The 23,538-nt window shown below is 41.2% G+C and overlaps 1 protein-coding gene across 2 annotated transcripts in view; it reads left to right on the plus strand.

Moving 5' to 3' along the window:
* The first annotated feature begins 12,741 nt into the window (after positions 1-12,741).
* The window catches only part of CHIC2 (cysteine rich hydrophobic domain 2), a 52,561-nt gene continuing 41,764 nt past the window's right edge, over positions 12,742-23,538 (plus strand). Inside the window, exon 1 of one of the 2 annotated variants that reach the window (XM_037034227.1) lies at positions 12,742-13,249. In XM_037034227.1, the coding sequence (XP_036890122.1) occupies positions 13,131-13,249 (119 nt within the window). In that variant the 5' untranslated portion in view covers positions 12,742-13,130. The remainder of the gene's footprint in view (positions 13,250-23,538) is intronic. The other variant, XM_037034226.1, reaches the window with a different exon arrangement.

The raw sequence follows: 23,538 nt of genomic DNA on the forward strand, positions 1-23,538 counted from the left end.
TTTCATCATACCCATTCAGGAGCAGAAATTACTTGTTCCCTTTAAGACTTAAAGGTGAATCCCACTGTTTTGCCAAATTCATTTATTAAGTCAAGCAGGGTCAGAATGGCCATCATAAACAAATCAAAAAACAAGTGTTAGAGAGGATGTGGAGAAAAGGGAACCCTAGTGAACTGTTGGTGGGAATACAGACTGGTGCACCCACTGTGGAAAACAGTATGGAAAACTCAGAAAACTAAAAATGGAACTGCCTTTTGACCCAGCAAGTCAATTACTGGGATTATATCCTAACAGCCCTGAAACACCAATATGAAAGAACCTATGCACCCCAATGTTCATAGCAGCACAATTTACAATAGCCAAGTGCTGGAAGCGACCTAACATTTACATAATGAAATACTACACAGCAGAGACAGAGAAGGAGCTCCTACCCCTTGCAATAGCATTGATAGAACTGGAGAGCATTATTCTAAGTGAAATAAGGCAGGCAGCAAGGGACAAATACCACATGATCTCACCTTTAACTGAAATGTAATCAACAACAACAAAAAGCAAACAAAATATAACCAGAGACATTGAAATTAGGAACAAGCTAATAGCCAGAGGGGAGGAGAGAAAGGACAGTGGGCAGAAGGGTTTTCAGGAACTACTATAAAGGGTACATGGACAAAACCAAGGGGGAGGGTGGAAGCAAGGGAGGGAGGTGGGTTTGGCTGGGGTAAGCAGGGAGTGGTGGAGGGAAAATGCAGACAACTGTAATAGAATAACAATAAAATAATTTTAAAAAACACTTAAAGGTGAAGCCCAATATTTCAAATGTAATGAGTGTCTAGTTAAGTATGGCACTAAAGTAGAGCTACAGAGGCACAAAATAAAACAAAACTATAAAAGATACCAAAGAAATGTTTATATATAGACACACACACACACACACACATACCCCCAACACAAAACTTTAAAAATTAATCGTTTGATCGATCTACTGTTTTCTATGCTCTCCAGGGTCAGGAAGGAAGTGCTAGCCTTTTTCTTCTGACCTGGCTATGACAATCATCTATTGCTAAGTAACCAACGACCCCCAAACTTAGGGGTATAAAACAACCGTAGATGTTTGTCTTTTCTAACAAATGACAAACAAATGTGGCAGGAGGCTTCCGAGCCTCTCCAGGTGAGCATCCTCATGGGCTGTTTGAGCATCCTTCCAACATGGCAGCTGGATTCCACCAGTGAGGGATTCAAGAGAGTAAGGTGGCCGCTGTCCTGTCCTTTGTAACCCAGCTTCAGAAGTCACATGCTGTTACTTTCACAAATCCTATTGGTCACACAGGTCAGCTCTATTGAATGTGGGAGAGGACTACAGAAGAGCGCGAGTACCACTGAGGAGGCTTTGTTAGAGATCCTCTTGGAATTTGCTGTCACGCTGGTCAAACCACACTGAGTCTGATTCTGAGCCTCTAATGATAAAAAGACTATTTACCAAACAAAGCTGTTAGGAGTCAGATATAGCTTCTGTAAGGTCAGAAACTTGAAACTACCTTCATTCAGGAAAATGATTGATACATATGGTCATGTTTAGCTCACAAAAAAGTTTCAGGTGAAGATATCTTCACTTATTCGAAGGACTGTTACACAGAAGAAAGAGCAAACTTGCCCTGGCTGGTATGGCTCACTGGATTGAGCACCAAACTGCAAACTAAAGGGTTGCTGGTTCAATTCCCAGTCAGGGCACATTCCTGAGTTGCAGGCCAGGTCCCTGGTGGGGGCTGCATGAGAGGCAACCACACACTGATGTTTCTCTCCCTCTCTTCCTCTCTCCCTTCCCCTCTCTCTAAAAATAAGTAAATAAAACCTAAAAAAAAAGAGCAAACTTGTTTCATGTTTTCCCAGACATGGGAATGAGAGTGAACAGATGAAGATGTATTGGATAACTCTTGCAATACATCAGATAATATTCAAGGGCTTGGAATAAAACAAAAATAGCCAAGACACAGTCTCAGATCTTAATGAATCTTGTCTTTAGGAACTGTAGAAGAACCTAATAAAGTATGTTTGCATGTGTTCAATATGCTATAGACAACTAATATAACTATTACAGATGTTCAATAGAGAAGAAGCACCACATGGTTTAGACTGAAGCATGGTTTGGGAAGCTAGTGTGGACGAAATGACTTCTGGGTTCCATTCTGGTGTTATGAGCCCTGGGTTTTAGGAGTAGTCTCCAGGCATTTGTGAAATTGGAAGAGAGCAGTGAGGAAAACCTAGTCCAACTTATATGTCCTGTTGGCAGCATTGATTTAAATCAGGTGAGCTGCCTCAGATATTGTTCTAGGGTAATCTGAGAGAACCACTGGGATTTTACAAGTTTATTATAAAAATATTTGGAGACAGACGCTATACTAAATATGGACATACAGTATGAAATAATCAAGGAAAAAAATGGAAACAAGGTTATTGCATGCATGTGGCCATGTATATAATATTTATAAGGCTCTAACTATAAGCCAGGCACTGTTGCAGGTATTGGGAAGATGGAGGGAAGTAATCTATTACCCTGCGGGGGTTTAAGATTGTTAAAGGTAAGATCATGGATGATGAAACATACTGTTTAGGCTCAAATCCTGGTTCCACCACTTTAGGAAGTGGTTGTGTGGCTTTGGGCCAAGTGACCTAATTTCCTTTTTCCTCTGTTCGCATATGTGTGAAATAGAGTTGAAAAGAAGGATATCTATGTTACAAGGATGTTTGTGAAGCTAAATGGGTCAATATGTGCAAAGTGCTTAGGACAGTGTCTGGGATACTATGTTTGCTACGTAAGCATTTTTCCCCCTCTAACAAAATATATTCTGCTCTCAGGAAGCTCCGAGTCTAGTCGGGACCACCTTCTTTCCCTCTCCTTCAGTCACCACAGTGGCTGAGATGACTTTGAAAGCAGAAGAGGACAGACCTCCGCTGCTCCCCAAAGGCCTTTCACACACTTGTGTTGCACGCGGCCTTTCCTTAACTCTAGGGCACAGGAGCCGTAGTGGTGTTCTCCATCGCTTGTTCAGAGTGGGCGAAAGTAGGCTTGCAGGTGTGAATCCGTGAAACACGGTTTATTCTTGTATTATTATTTATTAATTATTGTAGTGTTTTTCATACAAACAACTGTAAACCCCACCCTTGGATGCTGAGCACCACAGACTATGGGACAGATTAGGTTGGGGCACATTGTGCAAATTTTAGGTTTAAAAAAGATTTTCAAACGATCACTGTGGGTTGAGAGGATTCATTTCTTTTGGGAATTGTACCTAGGAGTAAAGACCAAGTAAGTCATTTTATTTGTTTTCCCAGAGAACTAAGAAGTTTGAATTGCACAAGACAATTTAAAACTCTCCTGATGCAATTTAAAATTCTGCTTACTTAGGAAGGTGGTTCTCACAGCTGCCACTGAATACTCCCAAGACCATGTTTCCTAAAACCACATCTACCCATACAGATAATGTAGGTTCAGGAACATTAAAATCATACATTATTATTAGTATTATTGTCCCCACACTCTTGTTAGATATTAATAGAATAGTGTAATATAAAGAGAAATAGCTAACATATTCTGTGTGGTCACCAGATTACAGGTACTGCATTCTAGATCCCATTCCATCTGCCCTTTTTTCAGGAATTATATGCTAGACATGATCCCTCTCTCAACTAATTTCTTAGGTGGGCCATTCCTATATCATAGGTTTGGTGTTAATTTAGACAAGACATTCTAGCAGGCGCATGTCTGGGGCTTTGATTTTTCACCAGAGACCTTAATGTTCCCAACGCAGAATTCCAGGAGAAAAATATTCTGCATTGTTTCCTTGGGCCCATGGGCAGAGCTTCCCTGGTTTCTTTCTTGCAGCCCCTCCTGGTTGGTTGCTGTGGTCCTGCCTCGAAGCCAGCCATAGCCACGCTTTCTATCACAGCACAAGTGTTCAAACTCCTGCCTTTAGAGGCCGGGACTGCCTTCTGGTGCAGTAGTCCTCCCCCCAGCCCCGGGGTATAGTTTGAGTCTATCCAAGTTTTAAGCTTTATCTTTGCTTCTGGCACTAAAAAAATGTCTCTTCTCTTTTGAATTCAATATTTACTGTATTGCTATTTTTTAAGAGACTTTATTTTTCAGAGCAGTTTCAGGCTCTAATAAAAATTGAGATTGTACAGAGTTGCCTATACTCCTCACACACTTTTCTTTGTTAACATTTACACTATGTTTGCTAAAACTAATGAACCAATAGTGATATGTTAGTATTAACTAAAGTTGGTAGTTTGTTCAGTGTTCCTTGGTTTTTTACTCAGTTTCCTTTTTCTGTTCCAGAATCCCATCCAGGATGCCACATTACATTTGTTATGGCTCCTTAGGCTCCTCTTGCCTGTGAAGTCCTTCATGTCCCTCGTTTCCAATGGCCTTGACAGTCTTCAGAAGCATGTACTCAGGTATTTTGTAGGGTGCCTCACTGTTGGATCTCTTCTACTGTTTTCCTCATGATTAGAGTGGGGTTTTGAGTAGGAGGATCAGAAAGGTTAAGTGCCATTTCATGATCATAACAAAGGTACACACTGTTAACATGATTTTTGGCTATTAATGTTGACTTTTTGAAAAGATTTTATTTATATCTTTAGAGGGGAAGGGAAGGAGAGAGGGAGAGAAATATCAATGTATGGTTGCCTCTTGTGTGTCCCCTGCTGGGAACTGGCCTACAACCCAGGCATGTGCCCTGACTGGGGATTGAACCACAGTTGTTTGGTTCACAGGCCCACGCTCAATCCACTGAGCTACACCAGCCAGGGCTGATGTTGACCTTTTTTTAAAAAAAATATATTTGATTGATTATGCTATTACAGTTGTCCCATTTCCCCCCTTCACTCCCCTCCACCCGGCACACACCCTCCCACCCACATTCCTCTTCTTTAGTTCATGTCCATGGGTCATACATATAAGTTCTTTGGCTTCTACATTTCCCATACTTTTCCTGCCCCCTCCCTGTCTATTTTCTACCTACCGTTTATGCTACTTATTCTCTGTACCTTTTCCCCTCTCTCCTCCCCCCACTCCCCTGTTGCTAACCCTCCCTGTGATCTCCATTTCTATGGTTCTGTTCCTGTTCTAGTTGCTTGCTTAGTTTGCTTTTGTTTTTGTTTTAGCCATGGTTGTTAATAACTGAATTTGCTGTCATTTTACTGTTCATATTTTTTACTTTCTTTTTCTTAGATAAATCCCCTTAATATTTCATAAAATAAGGGCTTGGTGATGATGAACTCCTGTAACTTGATCTTATCTGAGAAGCACTTTATCTGTCCTTCCAGTCTAAATGAAAGCTTTGCTGGATAAAGCAATCTTGGATGTCGGTCCTTGTCTTTCATGACTTGGAATACTTCTTTTCTGCCCTTCTTGCCTGTAAGGTGTCTTTTGAGAAATCCACTGACATTCTGATGGGAACTCCTTTGTAGGTAACTGTCTCCTTTTCTCTTGCTGCTTCTAGGATTCTCTCTTTATTTTTAATCTTGGATAATGTAATTGTGATGTGCCTTGGTGTATGCTTCCTTGGGTCCAACTTCTTTGGGACTCTCTGAGTTTCCTGGATGTCTATTTCCTTTGCCAGATTGGGGAAGTTTTCCTTCATTATTTGTTCAAATAAGTGTTCGATTTCTTGCTCTTCCTCTTCTCCTTCTGGTACCCCTATGATTCGGATGTTGGAACATTTAAAGATGTCCTGGAGGTTCCTAAGCCTCTCCTCATTTTTTTGAATGAATTCTTGTTTCTTCATTCTTTTCTGGTTGGATATTTCTTTCTTCCTCCTGATTGGAGTCCCAGTTTCCTTCCTGTCACTATTGGTTCCCTGTATATTTGCCTTTATTTCACTTAGCGTAGCGTTCATTTTTTTTCATCTAATTTGTGACCAAATTCAACCAATTTTGTGAGTGTCTTGATGACCAGTGTTTTGAACTGTGCATTTGATACGTTGGCTATCTCTTTTTTGCTTAGTTGTATTTTTTGTGGAGCTTTGATCTGTTCTTTCATTTGGGCCATTTTTTTTTGTCTTGACACACTTGTTACTTAGTGACGCGCAAAGCCTTAGGTAGTCACAAGGGCCGGGCAACCCACTTTGCGACGCTGTATATCGGGGAGGGGTCCAAGAAGGAATGATGGCGCATGCCCCGCTCTCTGCTGGATTTCAGTCACTCCCTCCACTGCCCACCAGGAAATTGGGCCCTTGTGGTGCTAATTCCCACGTGGGTGGGCTTGTGTACCTTCTAGGACCCTGTGGATCTCTCCCACGAACTCTCCTGTGAGGCTGGGAGTTTCTCTCAGCAACTCAACCCCCACAGGTGTTTTCAATCGGTGGTTTGAGGCTTTATTTCTCCATGCTGGAGCCCTGGGTTGTGCGGTCTGTTTCGTTCCCCAATTGTTTCTCCCAGTTTATTCACACATGAATGTGGGACCACCTGCTCCACCAGCTGCCGCCTCCCAGGTCCTCCAGCCACCACCTTGCCGTGAGTCTTCTCCACCTCAGCTGCCCATCTCCACCCCTCCTACCAGTCTGGATGAAAGTTTCTTTAACTCCTAGGCTGTCAGATTTCCATACAGTTCAATTTTCTGTCAGTTCTGGTTGTTTTTTTATTTTTAAATTGTTGTCCTTCTTTTGGTTGTGTGCGAGGAGGCACAGTGTGTCTACTTACACCTCCATCTTGACTGGAAGTCTGATGTTGACATTGATGACCTGGCTGCAGTACTGTTTGTCAGGTATTGCCACAGTAAGGCTAGTCTTCCTTCATTTCCATATTGTACTCTTGGAAGGAAGTCTCTATGTAGAGTTAACACTTAAGGAGTGGGGAATTATGCTCCCATTATTTCTGTTTTTAAAATTGTTATATTTGACCTAAGATTTCTATGTGTTTCTAGAGTTTAAGGTGTTCTATTGACTCTGCCAAATTGCTGAATATGTACATTGAGTTCTTCCCTAGGATTCGCTGTTCTAAATACAACGGACACTGTTTGGTTCCTATCTTATGACATCTCTGCAGCGTCTGGCATGGACGATGACTACCCCCTCCTTTTACATGTTGATACCACACTCCCATCTCTTTGGCTACTCCCTGTCAGTTTCATGTGTCATTCCCTCCTCCTTTCGTCCTCTCTGATCACTGAAATTCCTTCCGCCTAGATGCTTTTATCTTTGGTCACTTCTACGGCTACCTTTACCATCTATCTATGAGCTGATGGATCCCAAATATATTTATTTCCCACCACGATTTCCCTTTTGAAACCACCCCCTTCTCCCTCTCTGTCTTATTTATCTATCTATTCACCCGCCCCCACATCTATCCTTCTATCTCTCTGATGTCTGTGTCTATCTACCTATGTTCTATTGGACCCCTCCAGTGGGTGTCTCACATTCCACACACTGAACCCATTATCTCTCCTAAAAACCTGAGAGATCTTTAGATGTGGCTGAACTCAGAGGATTCAGCATGGTCATTAGGGCAAAGTCATGCTTGCTTTATCCTTGGGCCTGTCTTCCTCAGTGCTAGCATCATTCTCAAACAGTTCACCATTGCCCTGTACCATTACAAGGGCAACATGGTTCCTAGCTGATTCATAGAAAAACAGATTTTCCCTCTCTGTCCAGTAGTTCTATTAAACGTCTTGATATTGAATCTCATTGGCTGTATGTGTATCGAGTATTCATTCAAACCAATCACTGTGTCCCAGGGTACTCTGTGCTCCCTGATTTCTAGCCCTAGGTCTTTTGCCCGCTCTTGGAATTGGGGATGTGATCAGCTTAACCCAATCACATGTACTGAGAGTGGGGGAAGTGTGATTTACCACAAATCATCCGGGGAGAGTGCGTATGTGCTGCTTTTGGAGGAAGTAGGGAATGCACGCTAGGGATGTTGCACTATCGGTCTCCCATTTGGGAGTTTTAAATACATATCTGGCCCTGCATGGTGTGGTTCAGTGGATTGAGTGCTGGCCTCTGAACCGAAAGTTCTCTGGTTTGATTCCCAGTCAGGGCACATGCCGGGTTACGGGCGAGGTCCCTGTCTGGGGGTGTGCAAGAAGCTACTGATCTCTCCCACATAGATGGTTGTCTGTCTCTTTCTCCCTCCCTTCCCCTCTCTCTAAAAGTAAATAAATAAAATCTTTTAAAAACAATATGCACGTCTGATACTGTCACTGCCTGGTTTCACATCCTCAGTGTATACCCTTTACTTTTCTGACGAACTGCAGACCCCTTACCCAGGCTGTCAGCTTTTACCAACCTCTTTGACCCCGTCTCAGTTTAGCTCTGCCTTCCTCACTAGGGTTCAGCCACACTGGTTTTGGTTTGACCCGATTTGGGCCCTGCTCTTTTTTCCTCAGCGGTCTTTTTTTTAAAAAGATTTTATTTATTTATTTTTAGAGATAGGGGAAGGGAGGGAGGAAAAGAGGGAGAGAAACATCGATGTGAGAGACACCGATGGTTGTCTTCCATATACACCTGACTGAGGGCTGAACCTGCAACACCAGCACGTGCCCTGACTGGGAACTGAGCTGGTGACCTTTCACTTTGTGGGACAATGTCCAACCAACTGAGCCACATTGGGCAGGGTGTCCCTCAAGGTCTTTAAACATTGCTATAGACTGAATGTTTATGTTCATCCAAAATTCCCATGTTGAAATCCTAACCTCCAATGTGGCAGTCTTAGGAAGATAGTGTTTGAGTAGGTCATGAAAGCAGAGAAAAAAAATTCTGTTGTTTATAAGCCACTCGGTCTACGGAGTTCTGTTGTAGCAGCCCCAAACAAGTAAGACATTCAGTGCCTGGAGCTTTGGCATCTCTTCTATTTCGCCTCCCTCATGCTTTTGCTCAGTTTGTCAACGTAAATGTCATTTCTCCAGAAAAGAATTCCTAATTTCTCAGAATGAGGTAGATTAACTGATGTCATGGTCCCCTGCACTTCTCCACAGGACTCATCATGATTCCGACTGTTAATAATGTTTATGCTTCTGTTAGTCTTCCCTAACAGACTTCATGCTTCATGAAGGCAGGGACCATGTTGGCTTACTGCCTTATTACTGCCAACCCCAGGGGTTTTTTTTTAAGATTTTATTTATTTATCCTTAAGAGGGGAAGGGAAGGAGAGAAGAGAAGGAGAGAAACATCGATGTATGGTTGCCTTTTGTGCGTCCCCTGCTGGGAGTTGGCCTGCAGGGAACTGGCCTGCGACCCAGGCATGTGCCCTGACTGGGAATCGAACCTCGATTGTGTGGTTTGCAGGCCGCGCTCAATCCACTGAGCTACACCAGCCAGGTCCCAACCCCAGTTTTTGGCACAGAATATGGCATCTGGAAATAATTTAACATATGGTTGTTTAATGTATGAGTGACTGAAAAAATGAGGGTTTACATGCTGCCTTAGTTAGCTGTGACTGCCATGGATTGGGTGGCTTAAAGAACAGAGGTTTATTTCTCATAGTTCTGGAGACTGGAAATCCAAGATCAAAATGCCATCTCACTTGGTTCCTGGTGGGAGCCAGCTTCTGGCTTGCTGGTAGCAGTCTTCTTCCTGTGTCTTCAAACCAAGGGAAGGGTGGTGAGGAGAGCAAACTCTATGGTCTCTTCTTATAAGAGTATAAACCCCATCCAGAAGACCCCACCCTCGTGGTTTTATCTGAACCTAATTACTTCCCCAAAGCCCTGTCTCCTAATACTATCACATTGCAGGGTAGGGCTTCCACATATGAATTATGGGAAGACACGATTCAGGCCACAGTAATGCTTTACTTCATTTGACCCTTGATAACCCCATGACATATAGGTTTCAGTGTGGGATGAAGAGAAGGAAGCTTAGAAAATCAAATCTGCCCACAGCCACTCAGCTAGGTAGTGACAGAACTTGGAAGTTTTCAAACCTAGGAATATATAGCTTAAAAACAACTGAAGATTTGTTGCTTCATGAGGCCCCTGAGGTTTGGAGTCACCTTTTTGGTTTGAAGCCATTTGGACTGATGGTAAGTGTGAAAGTGTATGCAGCAAGAGTGTGGAGGGGACCTCAGAGAGGAGTCCATCCAGCAGAGAGCGGGAGAGCACTGGGACCCCGAGGGAGAAATGCTGGGAGTGGGGTTCATCCCCAGGAAGAGACTGGGGGAAGGAGTCTGACAGGAAACGGGGCCTGGAGGTTTGGGAGTGGAGTTTGAATTCTGATGTCAACATCTTCCCTCACCCACTGGGCCTCCTTCCCAGGTCCCACGCCCTTTTGCTGTCTGACAGTAGTTGTTGTTGTTGATGTTGTTGTTTTTTAAGAGCAGTAAAAAGCAAAAGAGGAAGAAAAAGTAAGGCAGATGCCCCCTTGGGAGATACAAGGCTCTTTCAGTTGAATAGATCTTAGCTCAAACATTTCTCCTGTGCAGAACCTGTGTTAAGATAAAGGTAAAGTTCTTGCAGTCCTCAGGAACTGAATTAACCTGTCGTGTTCTGGAAGCAGCACTAGTAACACTATGCCTCAATGCAGTTAACATTTTTGAGTTCCTTGTCTGGAGCAGGAACTGCCGAAGGTGCTGAAGGTTTAAGGAGCTGTGAGTTTCCTCTGCCCCTAGGAAATTGTCGATCAGGTGATAATTTAGATGTTTTAGGGTACCAGCCCCTTAGCTTAGCAACTATTACTATGAAAGGCATGTAACCGTGCCTGGACAAGACTGACTGTCCTTCCTCTTGTTCCCTTTTCCCAACCTCCCATTTGTAGCTGCTCCTTCAACTAAGTGTAGCCATTGGCTTCCCAGTTCCCGTGAAGAAAATTTAGGGGGCTTAGCTTATCCAGTGCATTGGAGTTGAAGCCCTGAGTTTGACTATTAAGTAGCCATTTGGCCATGATAAAGTCACCTAGCACCTCTGAAACTAAGGAGTAAATCATATCCTCCTTAGTCACCTCACATGTGAGGTGACTTCTTGGGGAATATTAAATGCTATGCATGTACTTAATAAACAGTAAAACATTACATCATATAGAAAAACTGTGCTGATCCTCACAGAGCTGATTGGCTGGCTGGGGCGTTAGAGATCCCCTGGCACCACTCCATGTTCGCAGTGTGACAGGCCTTTTCTAAGCAGTTCAGTGGATACTATTATATCCTTATTTTAGATATGAGGAACAAAGAGGATAAATGACTTGTTCAGGGTCACATGGTAAGTGGCAGAGCTGACAATAAAGACAGACAGCCAGGCTCCAGAGTCCCCTGTTAACCAAGAAACCAAGCTGCTTTCTGTGTGCCTCATGGTACCTTCTGTATACTTTTCTGGGACCACTAGACAGAATTACAATCGCTTTCCTTTGTGATAAATAAGCTACTGGGAGGCAAGGACTGTATCTCATTCACACACATACAGACATGTGTGCGCGCACACACATACCTTGCACAGTGCCTGCTACATTATCGGAGCTCAACAAATATTTGTTGAATGATTAAATGAAGAAATGTCCTCTGGGGAGATACACAGCAAGTCTGACACATCTGTGTTTTTTCATCATTTTTTCTTGGCTATCTACGCTTATTTCCTTCAACCACTTCCAATAGGAGATTGTTTGGCATTTCTCACTATCCTCATTGCTCTCCTTTGCACTTTTTCAACTTCAACCCATCTAAAGTGAAGTGCTAGGGTGTGAATTTGGAGGACAGTCTGATTAGTGCTGGGTCCACTATGGCTAACTTTTCCTGTCCCCACAGTATATGCTCAATATCCAGGTCTCTTTTGGGAGCCCAATCCTGCCCCTGAACTGTTTTTTTTTTTTCTTTTGGTGGGGGTGCCTGGGTAGGTTCTTGACTATCAAACCAAGGTCCAAGGTGAATCTTGGGCCTTTACTAGTGGTCTAGCCGGGTTAAGAGGCATCCATTCAACCTTTTCTTTCTTGCCTTGCCTTCCCTTCTTTTGTGGGCAAAGGAAAGGGATTAATTACCTAGGGTCTTCATGGAAGAAAACAGGTTATAGTTGATGAGGGAGTTGGTGCAGGAAACTGGATCTTTCCATCTGTAAACCAGAGAACTTGTCAATTTTGTTTCACAGCATGAGGTCAGTGAGTTTTCTTTCTCTTCAGGTTCACCACCTGAAGTCAAGTCTCCTTCCATCACCATTTACCCTTTACCCTCTTCTATCTCCCTGTGCCCCTTTCCCCTTTGGTAATGGCCCTACTGTTGTCTGTGTCTATGAAGTTTATTGATTTTTGTTTTTTGTTTTCTTTTTGGCCTAGTCCTTTCACTTTTTTTGCAGTGAGTTTTCTGGTATGAAACAAAAAGTATGAGCATCATTAACCTCACATATTGGACTATATTTAAGGGGGTGATGGGACAAGATGCTTGAATGTAGACATGTTTTGAAAAATTCTGTATTATAGTGAACAAAAATGTGTGCCGAGTGTCTATCGGACTCCTCCAATTGGGTAAGTCAGACACGGGCTCTCAACAGACTTAAAAACTGGCAAAAAGCGGGATTCAATTGTTAAGCTGCCAAACAGACGCACAATACGTCCTCTTTTGCCACCTGGATTTTCATTTTTAATTGTCTTGGTTAGAGACTACTTTGCTGAAATGTGTGCCCCACTGGACACTCCGAGCTCTGTTCGCCGAGTCAGGGTTATCCCCTGGACGGTCTGCGACCCATTTGCTGCGCGCGGGGGGCCGCGCCCGGGAGCGCGCTCCCGAGGCGGGTGAAGAGGAGGAAGAGGGCGGCCTGGGAGCGCGCGAGGCCTCACGTCCGCGCGCCCACGCATCCACACACCCGCCCGCACTCCCGGGAAGTCTCGCGATGCCGTAGCCGGCTGCTCCCGCTGCGAGTGGCTCTGACTGTTGCTGTGGTTGCCCGAGTTGCTGCTGCGGCAGCGGCGGCGGTGCTGGTGGAGGTGTTGGCCCTTGGGCGGATGTTGACAGTGTGTTGTTGTTACTGCTGACGGTAATGGCGGCGTCGGCGAGGGCCGAGATCCCGTCTCCTCTGTAGCCTGCGCGGAGACAGCCAAGAGCCAACTCCGGGGCCTCTGAGCCCGCGACTGCGACTCTGCTCAGCCTCCGTCGCCTCGCCGCCTATCTCTCCGCCGCAGTCCCTGGAGCCAGGGCCTTTCGGGCAGGGGTTTCGGAGGTTCAGGATGGCGGATTTCGACGAGATCTATGAGGAGGAGGAGGACGAGGAGCGGGCCCTGGAGGAGCAGCTGCTCAAGTACTCGCCAGACCCGGTGGTGGTCCGAGGCTCTGGGCATGTCACCGTGTAAGGCCCGGAGGAGGGGGAGGACGAGGACGGGAGGTGCAGGGCTGGGGACCGGGGTGGGGGGGGGCGCGTTACTCCTCGGGAGCCCCATTTTCCCGGTGTCCGTCTTGTGCCCGGGGCCTAAGGGAAAGGAGACGACCAGGAAGTGAGGACTTGCTTTATTTTCGTTTGTTTCCTCCTCCGAAGTGGGGACCTTCCTCCCCAACACCTCTTGTAGCAGGCCCTACAGGCCTGGGGCGATGTGACGGATCCCAGAAGGGAAGGTTTTTCTTTAGGGTCAGTCCTTTGGGACACCCCTTGAGCTTCGGGGTGGAAGTACATATTAATGAGGTCCCTCCCCCTTGTTTTTCATCCAGTTACTCTTTGGTTCTCTCCTCGTCTTGGCCTTTGAGCCTACTGACATATGGCTTAGAGGCTAGAGCTGGGCCGCATGAGACCCCATTGACAATCGGTAACTAGTGGTTCACTGTCGTAGTGTCTGTGTATTTCACCTAGATGCACAGGTCTTCCCAGTTTCCTGCAGAGTCAGTTTCTGCAGAACTGATGCAAGTTCCCGTAAGTGTGTATGGTGAAAATGTACAGATGAACGTATACTTAAGATATACAGAAGGATATATGTGTACAAATATATTTTTTTAAACTGTGTGATGGACCTACTGTTCAGGTTACTGAGAGTTCGCAATAATGTAAGTCCCTCTTTTGGGCATGAACTCTGGGATGATTTCTTCATTAATAAGGGTTCTTGTAAGTCTGATTAGCAACATTTGAAAGTCTGATATTATTCAGACAGTAAAGTAATGAGAGCTTTCCCAATGGTCATGAGTAATAAAGGAATGTGAAGATTTGAACCAAATAAATGAGCTGTCCGGAAGCAGGAATTTTTGTAATGTTTTACTGAGAAGTCCAGAGTTTTATACAACTTGGAACTATTTATACTTTTTTCTTTTTCTTTTAGATCTGTTGTTCAAATTGTACATCAGGCTTCTGTGCTTGTCAGATATCTCCGCCCTTCAGATTTTTAGTAAAATAAAAGGGCTAGCAAATCTGAGACTAACACTTCATTATATTTCAGGATAGGGTGACTGGAATGTGCAATGAATAACTTTTAGTGAAACAGTAGGACTTCTTGTATGAGATTGTCAGCAAAATCCTTGCATTTGTTAGTACATGATATGACTAGCCGTGTTGCTGTTTGGGTATGCTTATATAGTGCTTCAATTTCTTTAGCCCTTGTTAGTTTGTATTCAGGTGATTTAATAGGGTAAAAACACTGCATAATCTCTCACAGCGCCGATGAAGAGACAATGGAATTTATCACCAGAATAACAGTTACTTAGTGTTTTAATTGTCATTGCCAGCAGAATTAAGAATTATAACTAACTATCATGGATATTAAATCTCTCTTGAATATATTTCACAAAACTTTTTTAGTCTCATAATCAGCCATTTAATTTTTAGCTTGACATTTTTACATTGTTTTATACCTAAGGAGCATGTGGGTGCTTAAAAAATGGATTTTTAGACTTTTTTATGCTCCCTGCCCATCTTCCCCCTACATTACTCCTGTCAAAAAAAAAAAGCTGGCAGAATTTTGTTATTTAAAAAGGTGCCGCTATAGTTGTAATGTTTCTCTTTTAATTTTTTTTTTACTTATTGATTTTGGGGGAGGTAGAGAGAGAAACAGACAAAGATTTGTTGTTCCGCTTATGTATGCAATACAACCTTGGTGTATTGAGATGATGTTCTAACCAACTAAGCTACCCAGCTGGGGCTGTTGTCTCTTTTTAAGGAAAAGAGAAGTTAAGCACTTCATTGGGTGAATGGAAAATATAGTAGGCATAGTGTTCGGAATCAAATAGGTGATCAGTTAATTTGATTGTAGTTGGCTACTTAGAGAGGCGAACAAGGTGAGGGAGAACTACTAGGTCTCAATCTTACCTATTAGAATCACCTAGGGAGATTTTAAAAAATCCTGATATTGCCCCAGGTCAGGCTAGTTGAAAGCTGTGTATCAGAGTGAGGGCCCCACGCAAGGGTAGTTTTTGTTTTTGTTTTTTTAAAGTTCCACCAGTGAATTTTTGTGTGTGGGATTGCAAATCACTATTTCAGGTTAATTTAAGAAGGGACTGTATGCCACTGGTAAACAGTATTCCGTTCTACCTTGGGAGTTTGTATTTCTGTGACTTCCCTCAACCACTTCCCTCCCTTTCTTTCCTGTTACTGTGGTTTTAAGTTCTTGATTGAAATCTACAGTCTGCCAATTCTTGGGTAAATTATTTATCTATGCCTCTTTAGTTAAGCTAGGGATAGTTATAGGCCCTAATTTTTAAGATTGTTGAGGATTAAATGAGACAGTACTCGCAAATAATTCATCACATTGTGTGGTACTGTGCTCAATAAATATTAACCTTTATTAATTATCCTCCACACATACATTGATCCATTTTGAGAAGCAAAAGTATAAAGCACAGTACTAAGAAATCTGAACTGCCATTTTCAAACCTAACAGTGATTCACTTTAGTCTTATTTCTCCATTTCTAAACATTTCATGAGGTTATATTATGTGAAGTATTTTGATGAGCATTATTAAGAATATTTCTGCATTGAGAACCTAAGCCTGTTTTGTGGTGATATAGGTAAGTATAGTAATAGTAATACAAAACGTTTTTTTGCCTGACTCTGTCTTGCATAATTCACAAGCACACTATGCCAGTGGGTCGCCCAGATAGTACCTGTAAAGGTTTTTGAAATTAGTGCTTAAGGATTACTGTAACTGTTCAGCATGTTTATTTTTCTTGCCTTTAACTATAAATGGGAAGAGCTGTTAAAACAGTTGTAGTAAGACTGGTTAAACTTGTCATTGCTACTGCTCCTTCCCCCTTCTGTAAAAACTAAGGAGCAATCTTTTCTTACCAGTTTGAAAGTTAGTGATAGTGTTTCTGAATCTACTGTAATCCTGATTAGTTGGAAAGTCCATGTGTGTTTTTCAGAGGTTTCACTTTTGAGTAAACCTTTATAGCTGAATATTTCTATTCTTTCCCCCCAACTTCAATATATTGTATTATGGCATTTTATTTTAGAAGTCACTGTATTCTCAGAGTAAATGATTTGGTATGTTATTATAGTGATGTGAAAAACTAAATTACTTTCCATTCTGTACTACACAGGCAGGTCTTGGTTAATTTTAGAACATAATCAGATTTTTGGGACATAAGGATATAAAATGTGTAATTTGCCTAAACAGTCTACTTCAATGTGGTTTTTACTATAAATATTTTATTTTTTTTAAAGATTTTTGAATTTATTGTTAGAGGGGAAGGGAAGAAGAGAGGGAGAGAAACATCAATGCATGGCTGCCTCCTGAGCGCCCCCTACTGGGAACCCAGCCCGCAACCCAGGCGTGTGCCCTGGCTGGGAACTGATCTGGAGACCCCTTTGGGTCCCAGGCCGGCACTCAGTCCACTCCAGCCAGGGCTGACTATTTCCCATACTGACCCCAAATCATACTCACACTTTGTAATTATATCATGATCAGTATTCTCTCTCAACATTCCTTGGATGAGTATAATAATTTTCTTGTTAAAGTTGCATGTAGTAATATGGAGCAGTATGGCAGCTCAAATAGGAAGACATTTTGTGCGGAAACATTTTGACAAAATCGCATTTGAAGGAAGAGAGGGAAGTGATAAGTTCCTGTTATTTTATAATATTTACATGTAATTTGAAAGGTTTACTTTAAAATTATATGTACATATAATTATTACTTGTACATGAAGTTACATGTACATATAATTACACATGCTTCACCTAAAGTAAGTTTCCTGTTTCTGTGTGTATGTGTGCGTATGTGTGTGGTGGGGGTCATATTTCTCATGTAATGAAGATGAGGAAAAAAGCAATTAACTTATTAGGTAGTATGGGCAGATAGGTTAATATTTTTAAATGATGGAGTTCTTTACCCCTTAAAATAAATTTGTACATAGTGTAGTGATCATTTGTTGAAGACTTTGATTTTTCATGATGATAAAGGATGTGTTAATCTAAAAATTAGAATTTTAAACTAGTCTTGGGCCAGTACTTCCTAGCTAATCCACAGTTGTACCTGACACTGCTCCTTTTCGCTTCATGACCCTCTATGTTAGAATCGGGCTTGGAGCTTTTCTAGGGTTTGATTTCTAGACATTAGCCCTAGACCTAAGCCCTTTACAGAGCCGTGTTATTTTACTGAGGTTTGTCTCTAAATGTTATTCTCTTGTAATTTCACTAAATTACCATGTCCTTACCTCTGAGGTATAATTTTCCTACCATTGCCACAAATCATTCCTCATCCTTCACCTGTTTTTATCAATGGCTGTGGGACATCTCTCTCTTCATCTCAGATGTGCTGTGGAAAATTGAAAGGTTTAGAAATGTGACTTGAGAGTTAAAAAATTTGGAAACTACTTTGGAGTACAATGGGATCTTTGAATAGGAGATATCCCAAGAACACCTTAGTATTTATTGAACTTTCTGTTGGTAGAGTCAGTAAAAAATTGTCTGTCTTGAAGTGTATCAGTATTTCAAGACTGTCAGTAGACGCAATGGGTAGCAGCAACAAGAGACCTGAACGAGATTTACCCAGATAACAATCACTTCAGTTAAACAATTTTAGCCTTGTAACTCCCACCTTCTTTCCCCCAGCCAGCATACTATATAAGGCATATTTGATTTTTAAATAATAACCTTTCATTTTAAGATTTTTGAAGATATTACTTGTTTTTCTCCACAAGGCTGAAAGTTGTTTGAGGTCAGGGATTGTACTTAGTGGTCTTTATTTCTCCACTACTTAATATGCTGTCTTGAATATTATAGGTCCTGAAATGTTCTCTAAATAAATAGATGATTCTGTACATCTTTGGACCTTAACTGTTTCTCCCCTTTCTGTGCTTCCTAATGAAGGCAAACAGTGTTTTACATTAGAACTCTTATAAAATCACACTCAAAGATAAATGGCTCCTCTTTTTTTTTAAGTTGGTAATTGTGAGGAAATTGTCAAATTAAGATAGACTTTATTTTCTTAGAATATTTCTTAGTTCTTACAATATGAAAGGTAATTAGTTTGATTTATAATATAGTTTTGAATATACCTTTGATAATACAAAGAGAAAATGCTAAACATTTTATGGGACCAACTACTAAAACTTCTCAGTGGGTAAACTTTCTTGAAGAAATGAGATACAGTAATCAATTGTAGTTTCAAAATTTTGCTCAGTATTTGAATTTGAAATTTGCATGACATTCAATGGAATCTGTTCAGTGTTGGATTCCTGGCTACCCACGGATGTGAAATTGACCAGTAGTTAAAATCTGATGTGCCTAGCTAAGTGGAATACAGGGACTAAATAGTAAATTATGTCAATAATTATGGTAATAAATAACCAAATGCTGCTATTAATAAAAAACCACTCCTCTAAATAATATTACTCCAAAGAATAATATTTTTAATTTGAGAGCTGCTCTTGAATTTCAACTTGAGTTTATATTCCAAACAGCTTACAGGCCAGGAGATCAAATCAATTATCTATCCAGAAGGGTGTCTTAAGACTCTGGGTCTGTGTTTGGTTTAGCTTTCTAACCTATGAAACTAAGATTTGATTCTCAATAAAATTAAACTTTAATTGTAGTAACAGATGTTCTTAGATATTCTCTAGTATCTTCTGTATAAGATTTTTTGGTGACTTTTCATTATTTGTTTTAGAATCAATTTATAAAATCAGGTCTTACACCAGGGTTTTCATGTTCATGCAGTCTAGCTTAATCCCAGTGTAAGGTTTCTGAAACCAGCCTAATTATGAATCACTAGGGTGTTTAAAAAAATATACCTTTTAGGTTCTTATCCCAGACATCTTCAGTCAGAATCTTGAGGCAAAGAGTGTAGGAATTTTTCTTATTAGCAAGAGCTTAGGTGATTCTCATGTCAGACAAAGTGGGAAAGCAATGGGTGGTCCAGTGGGAAGACTGTGGTACTTGATGTCAAGTAGATTGGTTTCAGTGCTCAGATACTTAACTGTAATTATTGGCTTTTCTGAACTTCAGTGTTTTCATCTGCAAAAAATGTCTACCTCAGACATTAGGTGTGAAAATCAGAAAGAATTTGTGTAATAATCTGGACCCATATAGTAGGCACTAAGCAAATTATTATCACTTACTTTGATGTTTATCCCTTCATGCGTATTTTTTGGTTAATCTTTACTGTTTTCTTGGAAATCGGGACAAAAGATGACATATAGTTTCCTGCTTTAAAACAAGATTTTGAGCATAAATCAGAGTTAACTGATTGAGTGTAGGAAACATTTAATCAAAAGCAGATATTATTAGGTTGGTACACCGTGATGTTCTTAAGGTATTTGGGGGCTTGAGGATCTTCTCTAAATGTTACTTTCTTTTGAATTTTACACGTGCAGGTTTTTGCTTTCTGTTTACCTTCTTTTCTTTCTAGCTAATTCATCAGCTTTAGGTTGGAAAGGAGACAGCTGACCTTATTAGAACTATGTATAAAGCAAGGTTGATTCTGAATGCTGGATTTAGATGTTTGAATTTTAATACTTGGGTTTTAAAGTGTTTGTTTCCTCAGAGTACTTTTTACTTAATCCTTCATTATTGGCTGTCTTGTTGATGTTTTCAGATAAGTAGTTTAACAAATAACCATTAAGTTTTATGGTAGGTATAACGTGGGGCTCTGGGTATATAATTACGGATGAAACACACATAGTTCCTCTACTCTTGTGGCGCTTACACCTAACAGATAAACTATGTCAGAAGATTGCTGTGAAGGAGTCCAGTAGAGTGCTGTGATTGAAAAAAACGTGGTTAGGGAGAACTTCTCTGAGGGGGTCACTTTTAGAAAGGAGGAAAGACTCCTGGAGGACAGCAGAACAAGGTTGGCCTGCCCGAGAAACTGAAAAGGCAATTTCTGTGCTGTGGCTAGAATATAGTGAACAAAGGGAATAGATCCTACCTTGAAATGAGGTTGGTAGGCTCAGAAAACGCTATAGGGATTTAGACTGAAACTGGGGAGAGTAGTTAGGGGGCTGTCGGAACAGTCTGGATGAGATGATGGTGGCCAGGTCTAGGGTGGTGGTCTTTACATGATGGAGGTAGTACAGCTTTGGCTGTAAAGCCATGAGATTTCACAACTCCTCTAGGAGGTGTGGAAAACACAGCCATGGCCACTTTTGCTATCTCATTCCTTAAGGTACTGGGTTTTTTTGTTTGTTTTATTTTTGTTTTTGTTTTGGCTTTGTGGAGGGTGAGGTCAGAGCACGCTGGCTGCCCTTACTGTTGACTGAAAACTGCCTCGATGGCACACCTGCACTTCCTGTTCTGCCCCGGCGCCGAGTGCCCGAGCAGCCACCTGTGCTGGCGGTGCGGCGGGGCTTTCCCACAGCATCGCAGATTTTGGGTAAGGACCTTTGTAAAGTGGCATCTGTTAGCTACAAGGTGCATGTTGTTTGACAGTGATCTGTTCATTAGATTTGAGGAAAAGGTTGTGGGTTTTGTTTTGTTTTGTTTTTACATCTTTAAGCTTAAAACTGAATCGTGTACACCAGGGTTAAAATTTCCTCACAAAATCCAGGAAGAACTGATTTTTTCCTTAAGCTTTTTTTCACCCTGCCATATGAAATTAAGTAGTGTTGGTTGGGCTTTGGTGATGAATTAGATAGAAAGCGGTGAATTAGATAGAAAGAGAAGAAGGTAACCTGTCGTTTTTTGTTGATAAGTGAATGTGTGTGTGTTTAATTTGACGAGCATGTATATACATGTGTCCTTCAAGAACTCCTTGTTCTCTTTGATCCTGCATTGTGGTTTCAGCAGAGTCCTTGTTTAGTCCAGTGAAGGAGTCCTGTGTACTCAGCCTTTCTTTGCCCTTTCTAAATTATTCGGTTATAAATGTTACTTGAAATTGATGTGTTTGGTAGTCGTACTATAAACCAGTTTAACTGTATGTTATTTCTCAAATGAATATAATTTATCATCATATTGCTTATGAGATTTATATGAATTTGAAGCATATTCTAAAATATATATAAATTAGATACACAAATATTTTGTTTTAGTGTGGTACAGGTAAATTTAAAGTAGTTGACTTGGCCCAAATGCCCATTAGTAGGCTAGTGGATGAAAAAGTTGTTCATATGTACAATGGAATATTACTCAGCCATAAAAAGAACAAAATCTTTCTATTTGTGACAACATGGATGGACCTGTAGGGTATTATACTAAGTGAAGTAAGTCAGAGTAAGACAAATACCATTTGATTAAACAGACTCATAAATGTAGAAAACAAGCTGATATTTGCCAGAGGGAAGGGGGTTGGGTGCCTGGGTGGAAAAAGTGAAAGGAGTAAGAAATAAAGCTTGGTAGTTACGAAGTCATCACACGGATGTAAAGTACAGCATAGGGCATAGGTGGCAAACACAAGGCCTGCAGGCCGAATCCAGCCCTCTACCTTGTTGTATCCAGGCCAGCACCTTGTTTCTACCCTGCGGCAGCACCAAGCTCTCACTTAACTGTAAGGAGTAGTCTCATTTACACAGTCCTAAAATGACATCCAGCCCTTTGAAGGCAGCCTCGAGGCTGATGTGGCCCCCGGTGAAAATGAGTGTGACACCCCTGGCCTACGGAATCTATACAGTAATACTGTATGTAATAACTCTGTGTGGTGCCAGGTGGGTACTTGATCTATCGGGGGGATCACTTTGTAAATTATATAATTGTCTAACTATTTTATGCTATATACCTGAAACTAATATAAAATATTCAGTGTCAACTGTATTTGAAAAATAAAATAAAAACAAAGTAGTTGAGTCGGATTAGTTGAATCCCCGTATCATCAGAAGTAAGTACTATGAAGTTTAATCAGATCAGCATTTACATTTATATAACTTCATTGTTTAATATTTATATAACTTCACTGTTTAACAACATATGTAATCATCTATTGACACTTGGAAATATCTTAATAATTAATATTAATAAATCTAATGCTAGTATATTATATGTAGAACTGTGTATGGTGATGAGGTTTATGATAGTATGAATATACTACATGATTTAAATAATTTAAGTCTTTGATTTCACTAGTTTATGAATGAGATTGTACTTTCACAGAGCCAGATGAACTCAAACGTTTGAGAATTTGGTCACACAGTTAACATTTTTAGGCTTGTTCTGAGACTAATATAAATATGTCCCTAGCTCCAGGGTTCTGTATAGTCTGGGTAAACATAATATACTTTCAGTTCTAGCCTTTCCTCCTTGAGCTACATTGATATTCAAATTAAGGCAGTGAGATTTATTTAAAGTATGGTTTTTATGCATTAAAATGATTAATTCAGGAGTTATAACTTCATCTCCTAAAATAGCTACAAAACTGATTCCATTGAGCTCATAGTTCAGCATTAGGAAGTATGTGCTGTTACTACCGGTAAAGCTATGTGTTCAGTGTGAATCTGAAATTTCTAGTAAATATGTTCATAGGTCTTGTCATACCTATTCATACCTGTGGGAAGATAAAATTTTGTGAGTCTCTGGATTTGTGGAGGTTGAATGTCTCAGAATCCAGAATATCCACAGCTGAATACACAATCTTCCTCCGATCAGCTTCAGGCGTAGCCTTCCCATCCGCAGTTGGTGGCAGACGTGGCGTCCCGCATGCTCAGATTAAAACATATTTAACACATCTTTCATGTCCTCTCTTTCCGTTCACTGCGTACAGTCTGTCAAGAAATTAATGTGTTGGCTCTATTTTGAAAATACATTCAAAATTCAACCACTATTTACCATCTCCACTGCTGGTGTGAGTTGTCATTGGCTATTTTGGGCTCACCCTTAATACTTTCCTTCTCCCTGCTTCTACTTTTTCTCAACCTTTATAATATATCTGCCACAGTGATCCTTTTAAAATACAAATCAGATCGTGTCTTCCCAACCGCCGCCCCCCCCCCCCAGAGTTAAAGTTCCTTTTAGCTGCCTATAAGAGCCTAACTAACTGATCTCGCCCATTGTCGCTTCTCTGACTTCTTCTCTGTTATTCCGTCATGTGTTTACCAAACTCTGACTACACTAGCCTCTCTTCTGTTCCCTGAATTAGTCCAGGTACATGTCTAGCTTCAGGATTTTGCGCTGGCTGCTTCTACTTCTGGAATATTCCCACCAGATATCCCGATGGCTAGTTTCTTCACCTTCTACAGATCTTTCACAATGACCATATTTTGCCATGTATAACGTACACTTTTTTTTTCGCCTA

This window comes from Sturnira hondurensis, unplaced genomic scaffold (genome assembly GCF_014824575.4).
Source record: "Sturnira hondurensis isolate 20B ecotype Veracruz unplaced genomic scaffold, ASM1482457v3 Scaffold0022017, whole genome shotgun sequence".
In the NCBI taxonomy this organism is placed as follows: Eukaryota; Metazoa; Chordata; class Mammalia; order Chiroptera; family Phyllostomidae; genus Sturnira; species Sturnira hondurensis.